Here is a 22,950-nt window from a genome sequence, read left to right as displayed (position 1 = left end):
CCTCACAACAGCAAAGAGGCTGAGTCAAGTTTCGCTGCCAGAATATGAAGTGGGCATGAACATCCGCCTTCCTGTTTGGCCCTACATTTCTTCTTGGTGGTTCTGTTTTCTGATTAGTGAAATCTTTTTTTTTTTTTTTTTTCTTTAACTTACCTTTTATTTAAGTTCTTGCATTTGAGGACTTTGAGATTCCTTTGGTTTGGGACCTCTATGGAGCCAGGATGGCTTTCTCCAGTTTCTGTGTTGCTTCTTGGGAGCAAGTTAGCGCTAAGGTTCTTCTCTAAGCCCAGTGGGTGTAGGTTAGTGTTTATATTTAGCAGGTGATTAATTAGTGTTCTTTGGGAATTCCTTACTGTTTCCTGTGCTGCTAACAACTTGGAGATTTTGTTGGTTTTAATGAATATTTCAATGGAAATTGAGATTAAATACTTGTGAGTAATTTGTTGTCATCTTAAGAATGGTTTAGAGTCATTAGACTTCTTTCTGCATTTCAAAACATGAACTATGTATGTGAGGGATAAGTGGACATTAAGAGATAGGTAAGGTATGGTCTGACATGTTGACTAATAATTTACCAATACATTTTCTTCCAAGACATCCAGTGAAGTTAATGAGTGCCGAAAAATTGAGACTCTTGAAAATTTGGATCTGGATTTTGATGATGATGTCACAGAACTTGAAACGTTTGGAGTAGCCACCACCAAGCCATCAAAGCCACCAAGTCCAAGTACTTCCTCCGTACCCATCACGGCAGGTACTCCTGCAGCCCCCAGAGCAACAGCTATGCCTGTGGCACCTACTACACCAAACACATCTGCTAATTCTAGAAGCTTATCTCAGATTCTGATGGAGCAGTTGCAAAAGGAGAAACAACTGGTCACTGGTATTGAAAGTGGCCCTGAAGAGTGCAAAAATAAAGATGATCAAGGAACTATGCCATGTGGTGAAAAGGTACCTGATTCTGACAAGCCTTTGATGCAAGATAATGACATGATAACATCTGATGCCTTGTCATCAGAAAGTTCTAAGGAAATTGAGAACTCTAATGAAAATGATACGGCTGCAGCTATGGTATATGCCAATGAAGAAAGTCTAAATGCTGTGGAGAACACAGATAATTCAAAGGAAAAAGCTGCTATTTCAGAAACAGCTAACCCTGAGAAAGCAGTTCCTTGCAATAGTGATACCGATGAGGATTGTTTAATCATTGACACAGAGTGCAAAAGTAATAATGATGGAAAGACGGATGTTGTGGGTTCTAATCGGAGTTCTAGATCAGCAACTCCAAATTCTTCCTCAGGACAGCCTTCTGTAGGAGACCATACTGCTTCTACTTACAGTCCTGAAGAGTCCTGTGTTTTAAAAAAACCTATCAAACGAGTATATAAAAAATTTGATCCAGTTGGAGAAATTTTAAAAATGCAGGATGAACTCTTAAAGCCAATTTCCAGAAGAGTACCTGAGTTGCCCTTAATAAATTTAGAAGATTTTAAACAACCACCAGTTTCAGACCAGTCCTGTGCTCCTTCAGATGCCTCTAGTTGGCCAAAATCTAGATGGCCTTCTGCATTTCAGAAACCAAAAGGACGTAAGTAAATACTTATGAAGAACTTAATGCTGTTTTATCTGTTTCTTTTACCTAGTTCTTCTTCTTTCTTTCACATTCTCTGTTATATCCTGTTTTGTAATGCTTACCTGGTCACCAATATTTCATTTTTTAGTCTATTCATCAGTACTCCATCTTCCATAATGTTCTCTCTAGATATTTGCTCAAAGGATTATGGGTTTTGTAACCTACATTTATCTAATGCATACAGTGAGCACTGAACTATAGGTAATGTGGTTGTCACGCTGATGAAGGAAAAGTACATAAAAAATAATCACAAACATTGATCAGTTCAATTCATGTATATCTGTATTGAACTGTAGTTTTGTACTTTTTAATTTTGTGAAATAAATGTAAATTTCCTCAGCTCTTCCCAGATTACGAGTAACATCACTTTTCAAACTCCTTTATTCTCTTCACATAGTATACTGTCTCAGCAATTTATACATTGCCTAGAGTTAATGAAGGTAATAATTAAAAAGAACAGTACTTTGGCTAGGCCTCATGGTTCAGGTCTATAATCCCAGCACTTGGAAGGCTGAGGCAGGATGATTATGAGTTCAAGGCAAATCTGGGCTACATAGTAGACCCTGTCTCAAAAAAAATTGATAAAAGTTTTAAAAAACAATTGATTTGTTTTATCCTGGGTGAACAAAGGACTAATGTATTTTAAAATAATGAGAAATATTTTTTAAGGATTGCCATATGAACTTCAGGACTATGTTGAAGATACATCGGAATACCTAGCTCCTCAAGAAGGAAATTTTGTTTATAAGCTATTTAGCCTACAAGACTTGTTGTTACTCGTGCGATGCAGTGTCCAGAGGATAGAGACAAGACCACGATCTAAAAAACGCAAGAAAATCAGAAGAGTAAGTCGTTTTTTGGGTAGTTGTGATGTGATAGTATAAATTAATAATCAACAAATATTTTAACATATCATTACTAAGAAGTTTAATTTTAAATTGTTAATCACTCTTACAGTATTTCCAGATTGAATTTTTAAATAAAATATTGAGATCAATTTTAATAAGAGAAAGTGCTTAATTGTATTTAATAGTCATAAATGCAGTAACATCCTTGCATAGGCCATATAAACTTTATGAAAAACTACAGAATCATAGATTTGACCTAGATTGACATAGATAGTCCTGTTTCCCCTGGATTTAGATGTCCATTTTGACATCTGAACCCCTTTCTCTCTCTGCTTTGGGCTCTTGAATTGTTTTAGAAGTACAAGTTTTGAAAGATGAGCTTTCAAACACATTTGAAGTATTTCCAGAATTATTAGAAGACCAAATCTCTTCCTCTGTCCCCTGTTGTTTCTTTTGGAGTTTAATAGAAACATTTTCCATAGTTAAAAAAATTACTACAATATGAATAATTGCTTCTTTCTTTTTTTATTTTATTTTTTTGAGTAATTGCTTCTTTCAAAATTTTTGTAGATAATATTTGAAATTTTTTTCAGTTTTTTTTTTATGTATGAGTACTGAATTCTGGTAAATAGAGACTTCTGTGTTGTAATTGTGTAAAAAGTGTTGAAATGCCTTTTTTTTTTTTTTTTTTAGAGAGAATGTTTTCTGTTGCAATAACCTTTTTAATAAGTTTTCGTGTCTTGCTATCAAATCAACTACCCAATAAGAGTCATCCGTGACCACTTTAAAATGTCGGTGTGTTTTGGGATAGAGACCAGATAAATCAAAAATAGTGATGTTGCAACATGGATCTTGAGCGAGTGCTTCCTTACTACTACATCTTGTTAAAGATACTAACGTTTTTACACTGCTAATAGAGCTGTGCGAGGGACTGACTACCATGAAAAACTCCAGAGCTAATACATCCAGATCTAATATACAAGCTTTGTCCATCAGAGTCCAAGGGGCCTGGTGAAACTTTTGTTTGATGTTTTTATCTTTTGTAAATAGAAGGAAGATCATGAGTAAATTATTAAATTCCTAATTGTTATAGTTTAGTTTTCATCGTTGGTTCAAACTTGAAATTTTAGAAACTAAATGGTTTTGAATAAAATTTATGGGATGGTACCTTTGTTTCTTTTTTTTTTGGTTTTAGTTTGTTTTAATTTAGTGCTGTGGTTGGAGCCCAAGGGTATATATGCATGCTAAGAAAGCAGTTTCTCCAGCCCCTGCGGAGTGTTATTTATAAAAGAAAATCAAGGAATGAAAAAAATAGGTTTGATATTCATCTTCTCCTAGATAAATGCTGTTATTCTCTGAATTAAGAAATTTTACTTTATTTGCTATTTTTCCTGCCTCATCTATTCTGTGATAAACTTAATAACAATAAGCTTGAACATTCCGAATATATATAGTATTGATTGTATACATTGCATTTTCAAGGTTGTAATTCTATAATTCTTATTTGCTAGCCCATTTATTTGGGGGCTAACCTTATTTCTTTCACTTACTCCCCTGTGAACCAACCACTTTGTATTTTTCTTTTAGCCTACAGTACTTAGAAATTGTCGATGGCCAGTAACTCTTTAAGAATAGCCTAGGCAGCCAGGCCACCAATGACTCATGCCTGTAATCCTAGCTACTCAGGAGGCAGAGATCAGGAGGATCATGGTTCAAAGTCAGCCCAGACAAATAGTTTGAGAGACCCTATCTAAAAAAAAAAAAAAATCACGCACATTTGAATAAAATAAAAAAATAAATAAATGTGACATAAATGCAAAAAAAGGGCTAGTAGGATGGCTTAATGTATAGGCCCTGAGTTCAAGCCCCAGTACCACAAAAAAAAAAAATAGCTTAGGGAATTTAATTCTTGACCAAGCAACTTGGTAAGAACATTGTCATTCACTTGACTAAAGTGAAATTTGTAAATTTCAAGACAAAACATTGTAGGAGAAAATTCATTCTTCAGAATATGTCAGAACAACTGAGCCCCAAGACATATCTAAGTAAAAGTCTTATATTTTTGATTATGTCGGACTCAGAATAAAATTTCAGGGAATGCTACTTGTGTTGCAACTGTCATTGTTTATAATGGTTTAAATTCCAGAGCAGAATGTATACCCCTTGGAGTCATGCCCCATTCATTCATCTCTGTTTCTATTGAATGTTTTATACTATAGAAATTCAGTTAATAGATTCTGAATAGATGAGAAAAATTGAGGAGTTGGGAAGCCAGGAGTATTGTTAAAGAAGGGAACTTAAGAGAGGTTAACAACAGCAGTAGGTTGAAATTTCTAATGCTACTCTTAAACTAATTAAGAATGCATCCTTATCGATACTTCCTACTCCAAAACAGCTTGTGTAGATAAAGCTTTAAAATTCTTAGAAGTCTCTTTAACCTTTGGTGCTCAAGAATCTCATCTTTTCCTTGTTTTCCTTTGACTCTTTGTTCTAATACTGTAGTTGAGATTTTAGTGCCCAGTATCATTTACACTTCCTCATCAAACCTCTGCTTAATAAGAGCTGTATTTCCAAGGAGATCTAGCAGAAACCAGTGTCAATGATAGAATGAAATGAAGGGGCTAATTTGGATCACCGAATAAAACTGGAGCTTACTGAGTTCTATGCATAGTTATGAAATCCAGACCAAATAACTTTAGGTGATTTGATATTAACTGCCCAAGTGCTATATTTTAGAATGGCTAAAAGACTTAGACTCAGTTATTTAAAACTTATGTTGTACCAGAATAAAGATTCCTAAAGGTGATAAATGTTAAGAAGAATAGAAGGCACTTAATGGAATTGATGAGAAGATACTAGCTATGAAATACCTATTTAGGAAGGCATGTAAGGGTTTAAGAGACTTATATGAAAAATTAGAAGAGAGAGCCAAGAAAAGCTTTTACTTGGAGAAATAGGAGCCACCTATTAAGGGGGAGAGAAAACAGTAAATTTAATTTTTTTTATTAAATTCTTGATTGTAAATTTTCAACTTTAAAGTACCAAGGAAAGATAAAATATTCAGTCCTTTCCCCTGGCTTCCTGGAGATGGCAGTAGAAGACATACATAAATTAAAACCAGGTTTTAGTTTCATAGATATGGCAGTATTATTGAAGAAAATTTTCCAGAGTATACATATTTTAAGGTAAGCTTTCCAGAAATAAGTATATTTTTTACCATTAAAAACATGTTGATAACTCTGTGGCCCATTTATGATCCAGAAAGCTGATTCTTTTTAGAAAATCAGTTATTCTTTTGCACCTGTCCTATAAACCAGCTATGTCCTTAAGCACATTTTTTTATTCCTCTGGGCCTTTAATTCTTTAGCTTTAGCTTTTATTTGCTGAATAGAACCTAAGTCATATGCTGAAGAATTAGTATGCAGTAAATTGATTTTAATAATAATCCTAACCACAATTTATATTTTCTAAATTGAGGAGACCCTTAAGGGGCCTTACTACTCAAAGTATAGTGTCTGGAATAATGTCTTGTTAAAAATGCAAAACCCTGGGCACCATCCCAGATTCTCCATCTGGGGTATTCTTATTCACAGAGACATTAAGCATCACTTCTGTAAGGTTTTACAAAATTCAGAGGTAATCATCTGAACCATACTTTGCATATGCTGTTAACAGAAACTTGATTGGTTTTGAGTTGTTCTTAACACCATCATTGTACCAAGACCACTCATTTAGCCACTTCAAGAAAATCAGGAATTCAGAAACTTTGGTGAGGTATTTTCAAATCTGTAAATGGCGTACCTTGGTATGACTTCAAAAGTGCTAACTATCCATATCGCTTTGAATTAAGTTCCCTAAATCATATGTTTCTTCTTCTGTAGCTGGAAAGAGTGAAATAATAATATGTATTATATCATTATATAATATGAATATATATATACACACACACACACATGTATTTGTATACATATATGTATGTATTTTTTTTTTACATATCCTCCTTTAGGCCAGTAATGAGTGTGACTTTTTTTTTTTTTTTTTTTAGTGGGACTGGGGTTTGAAATTGGGGGTTTGTGATTGTAAAGCAGGCACTGTACTACTTGAGCCACACCTCCAGTCCATTTTGCTCTGGTTGTTTTAGAGATGAAGTCTCACAAACTATTTGCTTGGGCTGGCCTTGAACTGTAATCTTCCTATCTCAGCTGCCCAAGTAACTAGGATTATAGGAATAAGCCCAGGTAGGTATGGTCATTTTACTTGATCTATTTAGTATTCTGACCAATAAACTCTGAATATAACTTGTCAGATACTTAGGATCTGGAATAGAGCCTTTTGTCTTAGTAAAGATAATAATATCCACAGGTATTGAAGTATTGATATTCATTCATGGGAAGCAAACAAGCTACTGAGAGTATTTGAGTCTGAGATAGCATGACTAATGCTTAAAGGGGCAAAACTTCTTCCTTTTCTATCCTTTTGAGGATTATTAGTGTATGTTGCAGTCATTGCTTTCTAGCATCTATCTTTGAAGCTTTGAACAGTTATGTATGATAGGCTTTGTACCAAGGATTCTGCTGTCAGTCACATTTTCTAACAAAAAACAAATATATGCATATGTATATTGATTTGTGTTGGGGATGGGGGTGGTGGTAAGGGATCTCCTTTATCCATCCACCTTTTGCCTAAATATACTAAGGGTTCTTCTATCCATCAGGCTCAAATATATCCATCTTTCTGCCTGAATCCCACTCTATATGAAGGATGAAATAAGATTACCTAAAAGCATTTTAAATCTGCAAAGCAGTGTAGGCAGATATATTTGCTACTCATAGTAAATTAATGGAGCTTTGAAAAAGTGTAATCTTGCATTGCAGCAATTTCCAGTTTATGTCCTGCCAAAAGTAGAATATCAAGGTTGTTATGGAGTTGAAGCTCTAACTGAAAGTGAACTTTGTCGCTTATGGACTGAAAGTTTATTGCATTCTAACTGCTCATTTTATGTTGGTAAGTTATATAAGTCTTTGTTCTCCTTTTTAATTCCCTCGTCAATGCATACATTTAAGTTCAATTACAAATATTTCCATTCTGTATTTTTTGTTTTTAATTGCCTTAACCCCCACTCCTAATCCAGAATTAAACAGCAAGGTAGAATTCGTGATGTCAAACATTTTATTTTTCCCTTTTCCATATCTGTTTAGCTGAACATAAATATGATGGGATAATATATTGGTTTTTCTGACAACTGTATGGTAAAAAAAAAAAAAAAGCATGTATTGTTGTATGATTACAGACTTTTGGGTTGCTTATTTTAAAATACAGGTGTGTTTTCTAACAAGTTTCTTTTAAAAGTACTATTTAAGGACTGGAGTTTTGGCTCAAGTGGTAGAGCACCTACTTTGTAAACACAAAGCCCTGAGTTCAAAGCCCAGTCCCACCAATAAATAAATAAATAAAAGTACTATTTAATTAGGTTATTATTTAATTGATACATATATTTAGAAATTTTCTTAAATTTATAATGACATTGTCTCTACAATCTCAAATATTGCCCTGATGAAATGGCTTGGTACTTCATTTTGGTCTGATGTTTTGAGGGGGAGGGAATTAGACAGGAGTTTGATTGTGTACATTGAACTCACCTTATGTGACAGAGTGCTTACTGATCATTATTCATGTGTTCCTCCCACTGGAATGCCTAATGCTGTACACCTCCGTTTGTCCCAACCAAATTAGGCTGCTCTTCTATATAGTCTTTTCCTTTGATCTCTAAATGCATTGCCTTTCACCTCTCTTGTCACTTGTTAGGTTCTGCTTGATTGTTCTTTCTTACCCTATCCCTTTCTTCCTATTCGACAATAAATAGTATAAAGTCAGAGTCTGATGAAGCTGTGTTTTCATAAAACCTTATATGTAATAAATGATGTGTATTTTTTTTTTTGCCTAATCCCCAAAAAAGGTTATTCACTTGAAATTTTACCCCCATTTTGGATAATCAATATTTTGTTTTTGTGTTAGATTATATGGTAATTGATTCATTTTGTCTGCATAACCCAGAAAGGAAGTGGCTAAATTCTCTTCTTGGTGGTACAGTACCCCTCGCCTTCTCTTTTATACATACTGCTGGAAGCTTGATGTAGTTTTCCGTCAGCAACCATGATTTTAATGTTCCTTCAAAAGCTTCACTCTAACAGTCTCCACATAAGCTACTTGAAAGCAGTTGCCAGCCACATTCACTTTAGAAAAGGACTAAAAACAAACTTATCAGTGAACCTTTTTAAAGTACTGACAGGTAATGGAAATTCATTTTTTACAGTACTATTTAACAGATAAAACTACTGTCAACTGTGTGTATTACTTCATCTAAGATATTCTTACAAGTCCTAAGTACTCATTGCTCTGTGTGCCACTTAACCTTAGTGAATCCTATCTACTTATGTGCCATTCATTTTAATGTGATGGGATAATATATTGGTTTCTCTGACAACTGTATGGTTTAAAAAAAAAAAGCATGTATTGTATGATTACAGACTTTTGGGTTGCTTTTAGTTTTAATATGGATCTGTGTATACAGGGATACTTTTTAGTGTTTTCATTGTTTTTCTGGGGATTGAATCAGGGCTTTTGCATCTTCTGCATGCTATGCAAGCACTCTTCCACTGAGCTGCACCCCAAACACAGAAGTACATTTTAAAGCACTATTTCAAAAGCATCTATGAGTCTTAGGTTTGTTTTTTAGTGTTACAGTGCTCTTTTAATTTAAGAACAATGTTCAAGAAAATAACTTGAAAAGTAAGCCAGACTCAGAAACACAAAAGCCGCATGTTTTCTCTCTATTCATGGAAGATAGATCCAAAAGATAAACATATACACAAAAACAAGCATGATCATATACAAACTCATAGGTAGAACATGTTTGTAACAGTGGACCTACTCTGTGGAACTCTGAAAGGAGGGGCAGGAAGAGAGAATGGTGGCACATCAACAGAATAATAAGACATAACACCTGTGAAGGTAGAGGAGCTAAGAATGTGTACCGAAAGCTGTTGAGAAATGGAGGATGGGAGATAAATGCTAAGGGAGAGCAATGGAAGGGGTTGAATGGACAAAAGTCAAGTAGACTCACACAGGATTGAGAAATCCCTTGGAACATTGACTTAAATATTAATGAAAGACAGGACTGTAAAATAGGTATAGTGGGGGGTGGGGTACTAATGAGGGGGGTGGACTTCATAAACTTAAACGAAATAGAACAAAGAAACCTCTCGCAATTGCTTTAAGCACAGTGGGGAGGGAGTAGAAGGGTGATATAACGAATGTACAATATAAACCTATTTGGAATTGTCACAATGAATCCTCCTGTACAACGAATATATTCTAATTAAAAAAATAAGAAAAAAAAAACACTTGAAGGACTTGTTGAATGGAGAGCCCTAGCACTTACCCTAGATTTAATAGTTCTAAAATAGGATTTAGGACTTTGCATTTCTAACATGTTCTCAGGTACTGCTGGTGCTGTTAGTCTAGGTACCCCACTTTGAGAACTACATCTGTAGCTCACAGTCCCTTTTTCAGGTAGAATAAACACACTTGTTTTTTTTGTTTTTTTTTAGTTTGCTTTGCTATAAACATGGTCCCCTCTTTCCCTAGATTATAGTATTTTTTGATCCTCTTGCGTTAAACCCTTAGGATTTGCTTCTTTAAGAAAATCTCCAAAGGAGACTCATCACAGCTTCTGTCTGCATTCTGCAGTCATGTAATGTACATCAATTCTGTGCAGCCCTCACTTTGCACAGTTCGTGTAGCACAAATTTCAGTTCCAGCAGGATATTAACACTGAGAATTGCACATAAACTCCACTGCTGGCTTTTCAGTTCACTAAGCACTACTTATATAGCAGGTGTACTTTATGATCAGTGACCAGTCATGTCACTTTTCTCAAAGTGACCTGTCTCAGTGTGCACCTGTTATTGAGTTCATGTACAGAAAGGAAAGTGTACGGTTGTGTTGCTTCCTTCCTTCCCAGTGATGAACCTGTGTGAGCTTTTATAAAAGTGGATAATCAAAAGAGGCAGTTGGCCAAAAGAGATTAAGATAAAGCAGAGAAATAAAAAGTAGTCTTGCTAGAAATGAAACTCAAATCAAACTTACAGGGTATTATAGAAAATATAGCTGACGGTAGAGATGTTGACACTGCCAGTGTTCAAGAGACTAGATTTGTTGCCAGAGGACCTTAGTGAAGGCTATCCTATTGACATAAATGAGGAAATGGTGTGACATGAAGAATGAGGAAGTGACACCAGCCTAAGATTTTACATTAAAGGAACCTCTGGAAACATTTCATGACATTGAAAGCCCAAAAAGTATAATGTTGGAAGCTGGTCCTGAAAAGAGTATGACAGTTCACCGTGCTGTGGAAAAGATAGGTGCTTGCTTCCTTTCATCAGCTGCATAAGAAAGCATTGAGCACTGTTCAAGCTACTCTTGAAAAGATTTTTGTGTATGTGGATGAGGTACTGGGGTTTGAACTCAGGGCTCTGTACTTGCTAAGCAGGCACACTACCACTTGAGCCACACCTCCAGCCCCTGTTTCTCTAGTTATTTTTGAGATAGGGTCTTGCTTTTTTGCACAGGTCAGCCTGGCCCATGATTCTCCTATTTGTGCTTCCCCCTGTAGTTGGGATAACAGGCTTATACCACCACACCCAGCTGTTGATTGAGATAGGGTCTCACATACTTTATTCCCAAACTGGCCTTGAACCACTGTCCTCCCAAATTACTAGGATTATACTCTTGAGCCACCTCACCTGTTTTTGATAAAAATTTTATTAAGAAAAATTTAATTCTATATTTTTATTGTTTGAATTACAGTATAGTAAATAAATATTTTGCTATTTTCATTTCCCCATGTATTTATAATTGGTGGAAAATTTATAATATTTTGATAAAAACTTTAAAGGAAATGAAATAATTATAATTTCTCCACTGATTATAGAAATTGTTTGCATGATCTCAATTTGTGTGATCATTTTTATGGAACTCCATTGCATGCAGAGCAATTGGCTATATGTATATATGTATGCATGTGTGTAAGTAAAAGCATGTATAAACGTATGCATGTACATACATGAATATGAATATACATGCATATGTGAATGTTTATTTGTAGTATATAATACAGTGCCTCACAGCTTTTTGAAAATACTTATACAGCACACTGTGATATTCAAAAGAGATTGCTTGTGACTGAAGGGCAATGGCCAGAAAGCTTTTGCCATCCCCAACCTTGTTCAGCTGCCCTAAGAACTGAGGAGATAAATATCTTGGGCATACATATATCTCCTTTGAGGAGAAAACTCCAATGTTGATAAGAGTTGTAATCTCCTTCAGTGCTTAGTGCTTAGTATGGTATTCTCTGTATAGTTATTTTTGACAATACATACTATTACATTGAGTTTCTCTAAAAACATAAGATGTCTCCTCAAAGGTTTATTTTGGTAAACATCTAAGAATATATTATTGTACTTAATATCATGTTTTTGTGGTTATTAGACACTTAAAATATGTCTTTATTAGAAATGTCACTCTACAATGTGTGCTAGAAGTGCAGAGGTAAAGCTAAAACTTGAAATAGCAGGTAGACTAGTGGAGTGGCTCAAGTGGTAGAGTACCTGCCTCACAAGTGTTGAGGCTCTGTGTCCAAACGCCAGTACTGCCAAAAGTTAAATATAAGTGTGCGAACAAATGGATTTGTTGTCTTAGAAGAAAGATATCTGGTGAAGATGTTTCTAGTTAAGTTCTTTGAGCATAAAACAAATTAAAGTGGGCTGGATATGAAACATGAGATACTAAATTATGCGAAGACTTTTATTATCCCAGTGATTGGTATCAGCTTTCTAGGTAATTTGTTTTGACAACAAAATATTAGAAGTTAAATGAATAAATTCAAAATTATTTTCCACATTGGTGAGTGTTACTCTCATGGCTACTTCATGTTTTTAATCATGTACAGTGGCATGGCCTTTGTGTAGACTTGATTATGTAGCATGTGACTCTGGGCATCTCTTAAGTCTCTCTTCACTGCTGTATTACAGCACCTCAGTGTTGTCTCTCAAGCTGTTTTGTTTTATAATATATATATTACTTTTTTAAATAGAAATGTCATTTTGAGAATTTGCTATTTAGTGTTTTTGGAATTCTAGTTTCATATTACGCTTGTAAGAAAGTAAGACTTTGAGCAGACTATATTACCCATGGGAAATCTTACTGTGTGCTTTAATTAAAAATAATAAGCCATATTTTTATAACCTCAGGAACCACATGTCCTAGAGATATATTGAGCATGCTCAGTGCAAAATTTGATTTTAACTGCTTGTTTTGATAAGTACATATTTCCCTCAAAAACTCCATAAAAATGCAACTTTAGTAGGAATTATAAACACCAATGTTTGAGAAGGTTTAGAGATTATTTTGGGTGTGTGGACATGTATGAACTTTTCTATATTCAGCAAATATTTTAGAATAAGTACATACTTATAATATGAATTTTATGTCATTTTAAAATATAGCTTTATTTGACAGATGTAATGAAATATCTATTTCTCCTTTTAGAATGCAAAATTACTTTATAGTTCTTACAATTTTGCAAAAACATCTCTGAGGAGACTAGGTAAATTGTTGGGTTTTTGTGTTTTAAATACTGCAATTGCTTGGGTTTGCTTTTAAGTTTCATGTTTTATTTTAGGGCATATTGATGCATTTACTTCAAAGCTTTTCCTGCTAGAAGAAATTACTTCAGAAGAATTAAAAGAAAAACTTTCAGCACTCAAGTAAGGAAGCTCAGTTTGTGGTAGGAATTGAAAAACTTGTTAATATGATAACTAATTTTCCTTAACTCTAAATATTGATTATGTTAAAATAATTTATTTTATAGACTTTTGTCATTTTATACATTGAAGCTTCCCCTACCCCAACTTGTGATCTATCCATATTAATCATTATCATCTCCAAATTAAATATAAATGCCAAGAGCACCAGTCTTCCTACTTAAGACATCATCTTGGAGTCCATGGGAAATGAACATTTTAGTCCTCTATGGGGAAGGCAAGGGAGGGGACAGACAGACCCTCTCAGCTCTCAGGATTGTGTGTGCTGATTGAACATCCTAACTTCTAAAAGTTTGGTTATCCTTCTAAGCATTATTGTACACCAGATCTAAAGGAATTTAATGTACTCACAACTCTTTTTTTGTGTATATGTGGTTTTTTGAAATAGTCTCAGTAGGTAGCCCAGGCTGGCCTTGAATTCCTGATCCTCCTTCCTCTGCCTCCCAAGTTCTGGGATTACAGACATGTGCCCCCATGCCCAGCTTGTATTCAGAATTCTTAAGTCCCTAAGTGCAAAGGAAATAACTTATGAATGTTGTCTCATTTGCATCTCATAATGTCCCATGAAAGGCTGATAGGAATGTCATTGGCATTTATATGAGGAAACTGGCACTTGGTGTGACTCATCCCAGATCACGTAGCTGAGCTAGTTCACACAGGCTTAATAGTTAATATGCTTCTTTCACTACTTACATTGAGAAATTCTCTTGACTTATATTAGCTACATAGTTCCAGCTTTGAGACTTGACACAGTTTAAGAGTCCCAGAGTCTAACTTGAACTCTCTACTTATACTTAAGTACATTCAATGCTATTTGAAGAATTGCTTCTCTTGGACAGGAACTTTTTAAAAAATATATTGACTTGAATAAAGCTAAATATATATGATTATGAAGAGAAATCAAGAAACAGTAAAAATTAAGAAAATATTTCATCAAACATAAGTAAGGTTGGCATTATTTGTTTTACATTATTTCATCTGCTGTTTTCCTTTATTTTTGAGGCCATTTTGTCTCTTGAAAAGCTATAAATATTAAGAGTTAAGGTTTTTGTGATTTACTTTTACATGAATTTCTTCTGTTTTATAGGATTTCTAGTTTATTTAACATCCTCCAACACATTTTAAAGAAATTAACTAGGTAAGTATTTTTTAGACATTATGCATTGATATACAAACTTTGAAAATACATTGTTAGAGATAGATTAAAAAAAAACTAGAAATCCAAGAATTATTTTGTCAAAGTTGAAATTGTAAAAACCTAAGTAAAAAAGAGAATCTAATATTAGTTAGCTATAATGAGGTTGCAAATATATGTTCCTGGAAGGCTATCGTTCTCATTTCCTATCGCCAGTCTAACAAATTACTGCTAACTTAGTGGTTTAAAACAGTACAAATGTATTCTCTTTTCTATTTTTTTTTCCTTTTAGACAAGGCTAGCCTAGGCTAGCCTCAAACTTGCTACATGGCCCAGGCTGACCTCGAACTCTCAGTACTGCTATGATATATGATTCTCATTCATAAAAACTCAATCTTTGAAGTGTTATTTGTTCCTTCTGACAAAAATTATGATTTGTGTCTTCATTTAAAGTGATTGAGAGAAAAAAAACTCCCCAGAGGATAAGAATAATTCTCTGGACCTCCTTTGTTAAAACCTATTAGATTTGGGGTTAGAAAGTTAATTAAAATATAGCTTATTAGGTTCGTAGGCACATCTATATAACTAAAGTATGGTTAATATTTATTTTCAATAATGTGGGAAAGAACTGTTCTCCTTGCCCCTTTGATCCAGAGAAATGTGTAATCCCAAGAAAGCACAGTATATTAATCATATCCTTTATCTCTTTATGCTGATATATTGAGACCCTTAAAAGTTTGTATGGCAGAAAGAAAAGTATGGACCAGATGTCTGACATAACCAATTATTGTGACAGTAGAGGATCATGAGTAAGGGTATGGCCTGTGCAGTTCACTGCCAGGTTTATATCCAAGCTCACTATAGTCAGAACCTTTGGCAAATTGCTTAGATCTCTAATTTATTTATTTATTCCCAATTTCGAGTGAATAATTAATATTATGCCTTCAAGGCTTATTGCAGAGGACTTAAGAAAGTGAATGTTCAAACCTTAGTATTGCCAAAAAAAATAAGAAAGAAAAGATGGGTCTGAAGCAGTGTATAATGGTTGCCTCTCAGTAAACATTCAGTATTTATTAACTGCTGTTGTTACTGTTATACTCATGCTACCTCATTGTTGTTTGATAGTTCCATTGACTGTAACACTTTATTTTAAAATAGTGAATATGTCATATTCACCTTTTTTTTCTTTTGGTGGTACTAAGGTTTGTACTTACAGCTTCAGGCTTGCTAGGCAGTGCTCTACCACTTGAGCCACTTCACCAGCCCACACTCACTTCACTTTTGTATCTCTGTTCATCTGTCTTATTAGATACAAAGTAAGTACAATATTGAATGAATGAGAGTGTTACAGAGTGTCCTTCAGTGTAAGAATCTGCTCTTAGGTCAGAGAATTAAGCAGACTTTTCCTTTAAATGAAAATTTACAAATTGATGTAACCATACAAAGAAGATGACCAGCTATTTTGAATTTTGGAATGAGCCATGTGCTTTGTGCCGTAATCCCAGCACTCCAAAGGCTAAGGCAGGAAGGTTTTGAATTTGGGGCTAGACTTGGTGGGGGGGGCAGGGAGGGGTGGGTGCAGAATGGGGAACAAGTGAGTTTGAGGCCAGTCTGAGCTACATAGCAAGACCTTATCTCAAAAAAATTTTTTTAGAGTTAATTGCCTAAAAGGCATGAATATAGTTTTAAAAGACTTCTTAAATGTTAAATCTTGGTTGGGTATAGTGGCTCACATCTGTAATTCCAGCTATTCAGGAGGTGGAGATCAGAAGGATGGCTGTTCAAGACCAGCCCAGGAAATGTTAGCAAGCTCCCATCTCAGTCAGCTGGGTGTGGTGACTTGCACCTGTGAACCCAGCTACATGGGAAGCCTAGGTAGGAGTATTGCAGTCTGAGGCTGACCCCAGGAAAAAATGCAAGACCCTGTTGGAAAAATAGCTAAAAAGCAAAAAGGGCTAGGGGTGTGGCTCAAGTGGTGGAAAGCCTTGCCTCACAAGCACCAGGCCAGGTTCATACTCCACTACTTCCAGAAAAACTAAAATCAATCAGTCAATCTTAAGTCTTTACTTTTTTTGGTGTAAAAGTATTTTAAATGGTATTGTATTCATGTAATTGTGTTTAGTTTTGCTAATAGATGATGATTAGGGCAATGCTATTGAAATGGATGCAGTAAACCAGAGAGTTGATTTTCACTGTGAATTTAGCTTGCAGGAGGGCTCCTACCTGTTGTCTCATGCAGCAGAAGATTCCTCCCTCCTGATCTACAAGACCTCCGATGGAAAAGTCACCAGGACAGCCTACAATTTGCATCGAACACACTGTGACCTTCCTGGTGTACCTTCCAGTCTCTCAGTTCCCTGGGTGCCGTTAGATCCCAGTCTCCTGTTGCCATATCATATCCAGCATGGACGAGTACCTTGCACTTTTCCACCTAAGTCACTGGGTCCTGCGTCGCAACTGAAGGTAAGATTGCTTAGGTCACAAGTTCCTTCAGGTCACTTCTTGTTAGTCCATTACACTGATTGTATCTCAGCCTGATGTCCACAGTTACCATGCTCATCACAGCAGCATCCTAAAATCTGTGTCCCCAGGAAGAGTAGATAATGTCATTTGCGCTACCAAGTACAGTCTTTCTGTCACTGGAACTCTATTTTTGTAAGATTTGTAAAGTCACTAAAGAATATTGTGTTAGCTTGCCCTGAAGGTGCAGAAGGATAACATCCACACAGAAATATAACTGTGTTCCTATTACAAAGCAAACTTGTATTTCTTTGTAATTTTTATGTATGTATCCTCTGTTTTATTAAATATTTGAGGCAATTTGCAGAGTGTATACAATACAACTATGATATAATTAAAAATTGATCAGTAAGATATGGAAAAGTTAGTAATTTGTGGAGTGCCTTGTTAAAAATACAGCTAACGTATTAAGAACTAAGTTGTGTTTTGCTAAATGTTGTATAGCTCAGCATTTATTGAATTACAATTGATGTTACTTTGTTTATAAAACTCTTCTCAGAAATGCCAATTGAGCAACATTTGTTTATCTGAAACTTACAAAGCCATGGCTAGTGATATTCTCTTGCCATGTCACTCATTCTCGATGTCTCAAAATAAATTTCAATTAGAGTTTAGTCATAGGAAGAATTTTGCTGTCTACAAATGAACCTAATGTTCAGGAAGCAAAAACCTGTGTTTTTCTTTCCATGTTGCCAAAACATGTTTGTGTCAAAATGACTGTGTGTGTTCTGAAATCTTGACAGTTGCTCCAGAGTCTCTCTGTCACTTCTGTATCCCTTGGATGTTCTGTTCTTTTTCCCTTTCTATATTGTACTGAATTAATCTGTAAATGTCCTTTTGAGAAATGGCTCTGAGTGTGAATGCTAAGGACATTTTCATAATTGAAGATCCATTGTTTTCCATTGTCTTCCATTGTAGTGTTTGGTGCTTGGGGATTGAGCTTGCCTTGCTCCTGCTGAATATGCCCTGAGCTCCTTGTACATTGCACATTACTTGTTGACTTTGGCCGAGAAAGTATAAGTAAGGTTAACTAGTGGAGAGGAGTGAAAAAATGGAGAGAGTCAGTTGTTAAATTTTATTTTATGTATGGTTTTCATTGATTATGTCTAGTTTACATATAAGTACCGATTTTTATAACCTGAGGAAAAGTTTTCTTAAGTAACTTAAAAATAATAACTGAAGAGCTTTTTTTTTTTTTTGAAAGATATGTATTCTAAGAGAATGATTTTCTTTTAATTTAGAAACACTGATTATAGTCTCACAACCATAACATATAATTCTGTGTGGAGGTAGCTTTTTCCTTTTTAGTGAAAATGAATGGTTTAATACCTTAGCACTGAACAGCTTTAAGTGAAAGGAAAAATATTTTATGTTTGTGCAAGGTGTTTTTTTTTAAAAGAAAAAGAGTGCTATCATTTCCTTATTAATACAGATTGACCCTGAGGTAATGTTGAATGTTTTATGCTTTGGAAATGCTTTAACAATTTGACTTTTTTAATAACATGGTCCAAAATGTGTAACAAGAAAATATTTTCTTTGGAAAAGGAGAAATTGAATATTTGCAAGGTTTGGTCCTATAAATGTGCATTTTGACAATCCAGTTATATATCTGAGCTCTTGTTGAGTTGTATTTTTTAATGTACTTCATGTACTGTGCATAATGACACATGTCTGTAATTCCAGCTATTCGAGACGGGTGGTAGGAGCATTGGAAGTTCAAGACCAGCCCAGGCAAATGTAGCAAGACCCTATTTCAAACACACAAGGGCTGGAGGAGTAGTTCAAATGATAGAACACTTGCGTAGCAAGCTCATGGCCCTGGGTCTAACCACCAGTACCACAAAGAAAAAAAACTTCACACAGTCAGTCCAGGAAAAATGCTTAGCTTACCTAGAGCCAGGTTATCACACAGCCAAGCATCAGATGCAATAGACAGTGAGATAACTAATGCTTGCTTTGATACTTTTTTTTGACAGTACAGGGGTTTGAACTCATGTCTTCACGCTTGCTAGGCAAGTCATCTACCACTCAAGCCAAGGTCCTTTTTGCTCAGGTTATTTTGGAGATAAGGTCTCACTTTTTGCCCAGTTCAGCCTGGACCACAATCCTCCAGTATTTTTAAGCTTCCAGTCCTCACTTGGAAGACAGGTGCATGCCACCATGCCTAGGTTTTTTCCCCTTGAGATGTTGTCTTGAAATCTTTTTTGCCCAGGCTGCCCTGGAGCTATGATCCTCCTTGTTCAGACTCCCACTCCCACATAGTTTGGGATAACAGGGATACACTACAAATCCAGCTGTTGGTTGAGATGGAGTCTCTCAAACTTCATGCATGGGCTGACCTTGAACCACAATCCTCCCAATTCAGCATGAGCCACTGACTCCCAGCTAGTTTCATACATTTTTAAAAGCCAGTGGAAGACTTTTGGTCATTGCCTACTCAACTCCCTACAACCTACCCCTACATTTAGTAAGGATTACCCCACCTTCCTGCCTTCCTCCTAGCCAGGCAGTGGAAATGGGACTTTACAGACTCAACCACACTAAGCCTCCAACCACACTAGCCTTAGCAACAATGGGAAATGGTCAGAACTCTCAGGAAGCCAGGGAAGTAAGACCTTGTGTGAAACAGAAATCATCTGCTTGTTTTCTTGGTGTAGAGACTCAGAAAATAAATGTTTGTTTTGCCCTAATGCAGTCTTTTAGTCCTTAGAGTTCTTGAACTTAGAGCTCATCTTCATCCAGTATCTTTAGACACTAACCCCTGAGAGTTACCTCAATAGACTCCATATTTGCCTCTCACTGCATCAAGCATAGGTCATACAGAAGAGTCCCATTTGCTTCCTGTGCTACTTTATCCTTTCCTCCTTCTGCATCTCCTCTAATAAACATTCATTAAACACACAGACATGGGGGAGGGGGAGTCCTTATGGAAGCTTTCACAATGCTTGCTTTCCTCAAAAATATAGTAGATAAAAATAGTAAGGTCAGTATACTTGTATGAGAAATACTAGATGAGTGGAGAGTGATAAGGATATCTCAAAATCATAGCACTTTTCTAATCAGAATGTTATAAATATTCATCAGATTCAGACAGACTGGCAGACTCAAATCTCTACTTAATTTGTCCTTTTCTCGTCATGGGAGCTGATCCATTCATCCATTCTTTGTGAGCCAGTAGTCCCTTGGGGCCTGCTGGTACTGCTTTTGTTGGGCTAGGAATATGAGAACCTGTGCATGGAGTTACAGCATCACCCTGACATCCTCAGGTGTGGGATTTTCCTGGGTAGGATAAGAAACAGAAAGAATGTGAGGTGGCTAGGGGAAATAGAGGCAGCTAGTGGCAGAGCCTGTGGAAATGATTTCAGGCAGCAGCCTTACTTCTCTGTAATACCTGGCCTCTTCTCCATTACCCTTTGTAGAAACTTCTGCCTTCTAAGTGACCAAGGAGGTGACAGCATTTCCAGATCTCATCTTTAACCAGAACTATGCCTAGCAAGGGACTGTGCCTAAGAACAGGCAAAACTTCTCTCTTCCTTAGACTGTGTGATAGAAAGTGAGAGTGAGGAGGATCTGAGAGCACATGTATCCCTCCCTTCTTCCTTCCCCTTCGCCCAGTCTCTCTCTGTTCCCTTCTAGTTCCTCCTTCCCTTTTCTTTTTCTTGTTCTTCTTTTTCAGCCTCTGAAGGTTTTCCTTTCTACCTGCGTTCCCTACTTTCCCTTCCTTTTTTTCATTCATATTTATTCTTTTTTCCTTCTTTCCTCTTGTACTCTTGGGGGTTTTTTCTTACTCTTTGTCTCTTTCTGCATTTTCTTTTGTCTGTATTTCCATTCCCTGTCTCCACAGTTCTTGTTCCTTCTTTTTCCAAACTCTCCACATTTAATAAAGAGTAGTTTCCCTGTTCACTTCTCTCGAGACTTCCCTGATCGTTACTTGAAAGTTCAGTACTTTAAAACTGTGTCAGATTAGAACTTCTTTTAAGACAGTGAGGTGGCTAAGGATTGAAGTGTTCCCAAGATGAGTAGTACATGAGCAAACAGTACAGGACTGACTGTGTATAGGTGTGTTGAAAATTTATTAAGCTGTTCTGTTCTTTGCTTCCTCTTCTAGATTGGTGGAACAAGAATGCCTACACGCAGCCGCAGGAATCCAGTTTCCGTGGAAACCAAAAGCAGTTGCCTGCCTGCTCAGCAAGTTGAAAATGAAGGAGTGGCTCCAAATAAAAGGAAAATAACTTAAGGGCTGTGCCATGGAAAATGAACTTCCAGAAAAGCCAGTCACAGCATTATTTAATTTTGAAAGTTGGAGGGAAAACATACCCAAAAGATGAGTGGGCGAGAGGAGCGTTTTTTTTCTTTAGTATTGTCTAAGTCCTTAGAAAGTGCCTTGCACAGAAAACTGGCTATAGGAGGAATGTGCCAACTGAAGTGAGGGTCAAGCTCTTTGCCTTTGATATTTGAGGAGAATCTAGGTAGGTTCAAGTTATTGTGGCAGGGAACTAAAGAAGAAAAATATTTTTATACTACACCTTTTCTAAGGAAATTATTTTCTAGAAAAATTGCTTGTTAGGAACTGTTATCATTACATTAATAACGTTATCATTGTGTTAATAATTTGAGTTACAGTTCTAGTCTATTGCCAGGAAAATTGATTATTGTCACTGTCAGAAGTAATCATGAGCATCACAAATCTTGACCTGTCTTGACACAAGAACATACTACCATTAAATGGTTATTGTGGGTTAGTAAAGGTAGAACACCTTTAAAGACTTGTTGAAATTTCCTTGCAGACACCAAAAGTAAAAACAAAAAAGTTGCAAGTTAACGTTTTCATGTTGGGCAGTGGGCAGTTTGTTTAAAAACCTTTTCTGTGGTGGAACAGGTTTTGTGATGAATACCTCTTCTTGGCACAAATTCAGCTGAGTACTGAAATACACCACTGAAAGCAGAGATGAGGATGTTTCCCAGAAGAGAAAATTTATTGTCCCAACTGGCATGGTTAATGTAGTGTAAAGCATATGCCATTTTTCCTTATCTATTCTGATTAATTTAAATATTCAGAAAACAGCATAATTAGTTGATGTTACTGTAGATAATTTGGATTTAAGAAGGGGTAGACCTATTTTAATTTTTGTAACCTGGTTTACACCAAAAGCATCAGAAACATGTATTTCATTTGTAAAATAAAGGTTTTGTAATCCAGTGCAACATTCATGTCATCTTTTTAGTTTTGTATGTGTTCTATGTTAACATAAGAAGTTAGGCCTAAAAATCTCATATTTTAAGTGACAGTTAATATTTTTATCTTCATCTATCAAGTTTTGTTTTGAAGTGAGTTTTTGGATAGTTATAAAATAGTTTAAATAATTTTTAGTATGAATTGTTTCATGGATTTTACTATCATTTTCTCATTCTGGCATTCCCCTTTTTAAAACACTTAGCCTTTTTTTTTTTTTTTTTAACTTTTTCTCATATCAACGTATCCCAAAAATGTTTTAGTTGTGAGTCACTTGGCACAAGCCAAGGAAAAGGCAGGGATTCCCTTGGAATTTACTCTCTTAAACAGCAAGGCAGTGATTGCTTCAGATCTCTGAATGCCAGAGATACTTGGATTTTCTTTTTTAGCTTGGCTTTTTTTTTTTTCTTTTTTGACTTTTTTGAAACAATACCCAGGTTGACCTCAAACTCTTGGTCCTCCTGCTCTACCTCCCAAGAGCTGGGATTACAGATGTGCACCATCATGCCTGGCTCATTTTTTTAACATTATTTTTTATAGTAAAGTGTGATCTAGCAATTATTTCAAATTATCTAGGCCATCCATTTGAATACTCTTAATAATATATAAAGCTAGTTTTCCACTTGTGCTTTTATGAAACCTCTTTTTTAAGCATATCATGCTTTATACTCTTGATTTTTAGTGTGAAGAATTTATAA

At 35.6% G+C, this 22,950-nt stretch overlaps 1 protein-coding gene across 5 annotated transcripts in view; it reads left to right on the top strand.

The window, feature by feature from the left end:
- Positions 1-22,219, top strand: part of Ice2 (interactor of little elongation complex ELL subunit 2) — a 40,014-nt gene extending 17,795 nt beyond the window's left edge. For all 5 annotated transcript variants that reach the window (XM_020168828.2, XM_020168841.2, XM_020168834.2 and 2 more), the window contains 7 exons: positions 595-1,588; positions 2,303-2,478; positions 7,356-7,485; positions 13,223-13,307; positions 14,452-14,502; positions 16,704-16,962; positions 21,128-22,219. In XM_020168828.2, the coding sequence (XP_020024417.1) occupies positions 595-1,588; positions 2,303-2,478; positions 7,356-7,485; positions 13,223-13,307; positions 14,452-14,502; positions 16,704-16,962; positions 21,128-21,256 (1,824 nt within the window). In that variant the 3' untranslated portion in view covers positions 21,257-22,219. The remainder of the gene's footprint in view (positions 1-594; positions 1,589-2,302; positions 2,479-7,355; positions 7,486-13,222; positions 13,308-14,451; positions 14,503-16,703; positions 16,963-21,127) is intronic.
- Positions 22,220-22,950: the final 731 nt, after the last annotated feature.

The sequence above is a fragment of the Castor canadensis genome, chromosome 2 (assembly GCF_047511655.1).
Source record: "Castor canadensis chromosome 2, mCasCan1.hap1v2, whole genome shotgun sequence".
NCBI lineage: Eukaryota > Metazoa > Chordata > Mammalia > Rodentia > Castoridae > Castor > Castor canadensis.
Note: the sequence above shows the minus strand (reverse complement) of the source record. Positions and strands in the feature narration are given on the sequence as shown.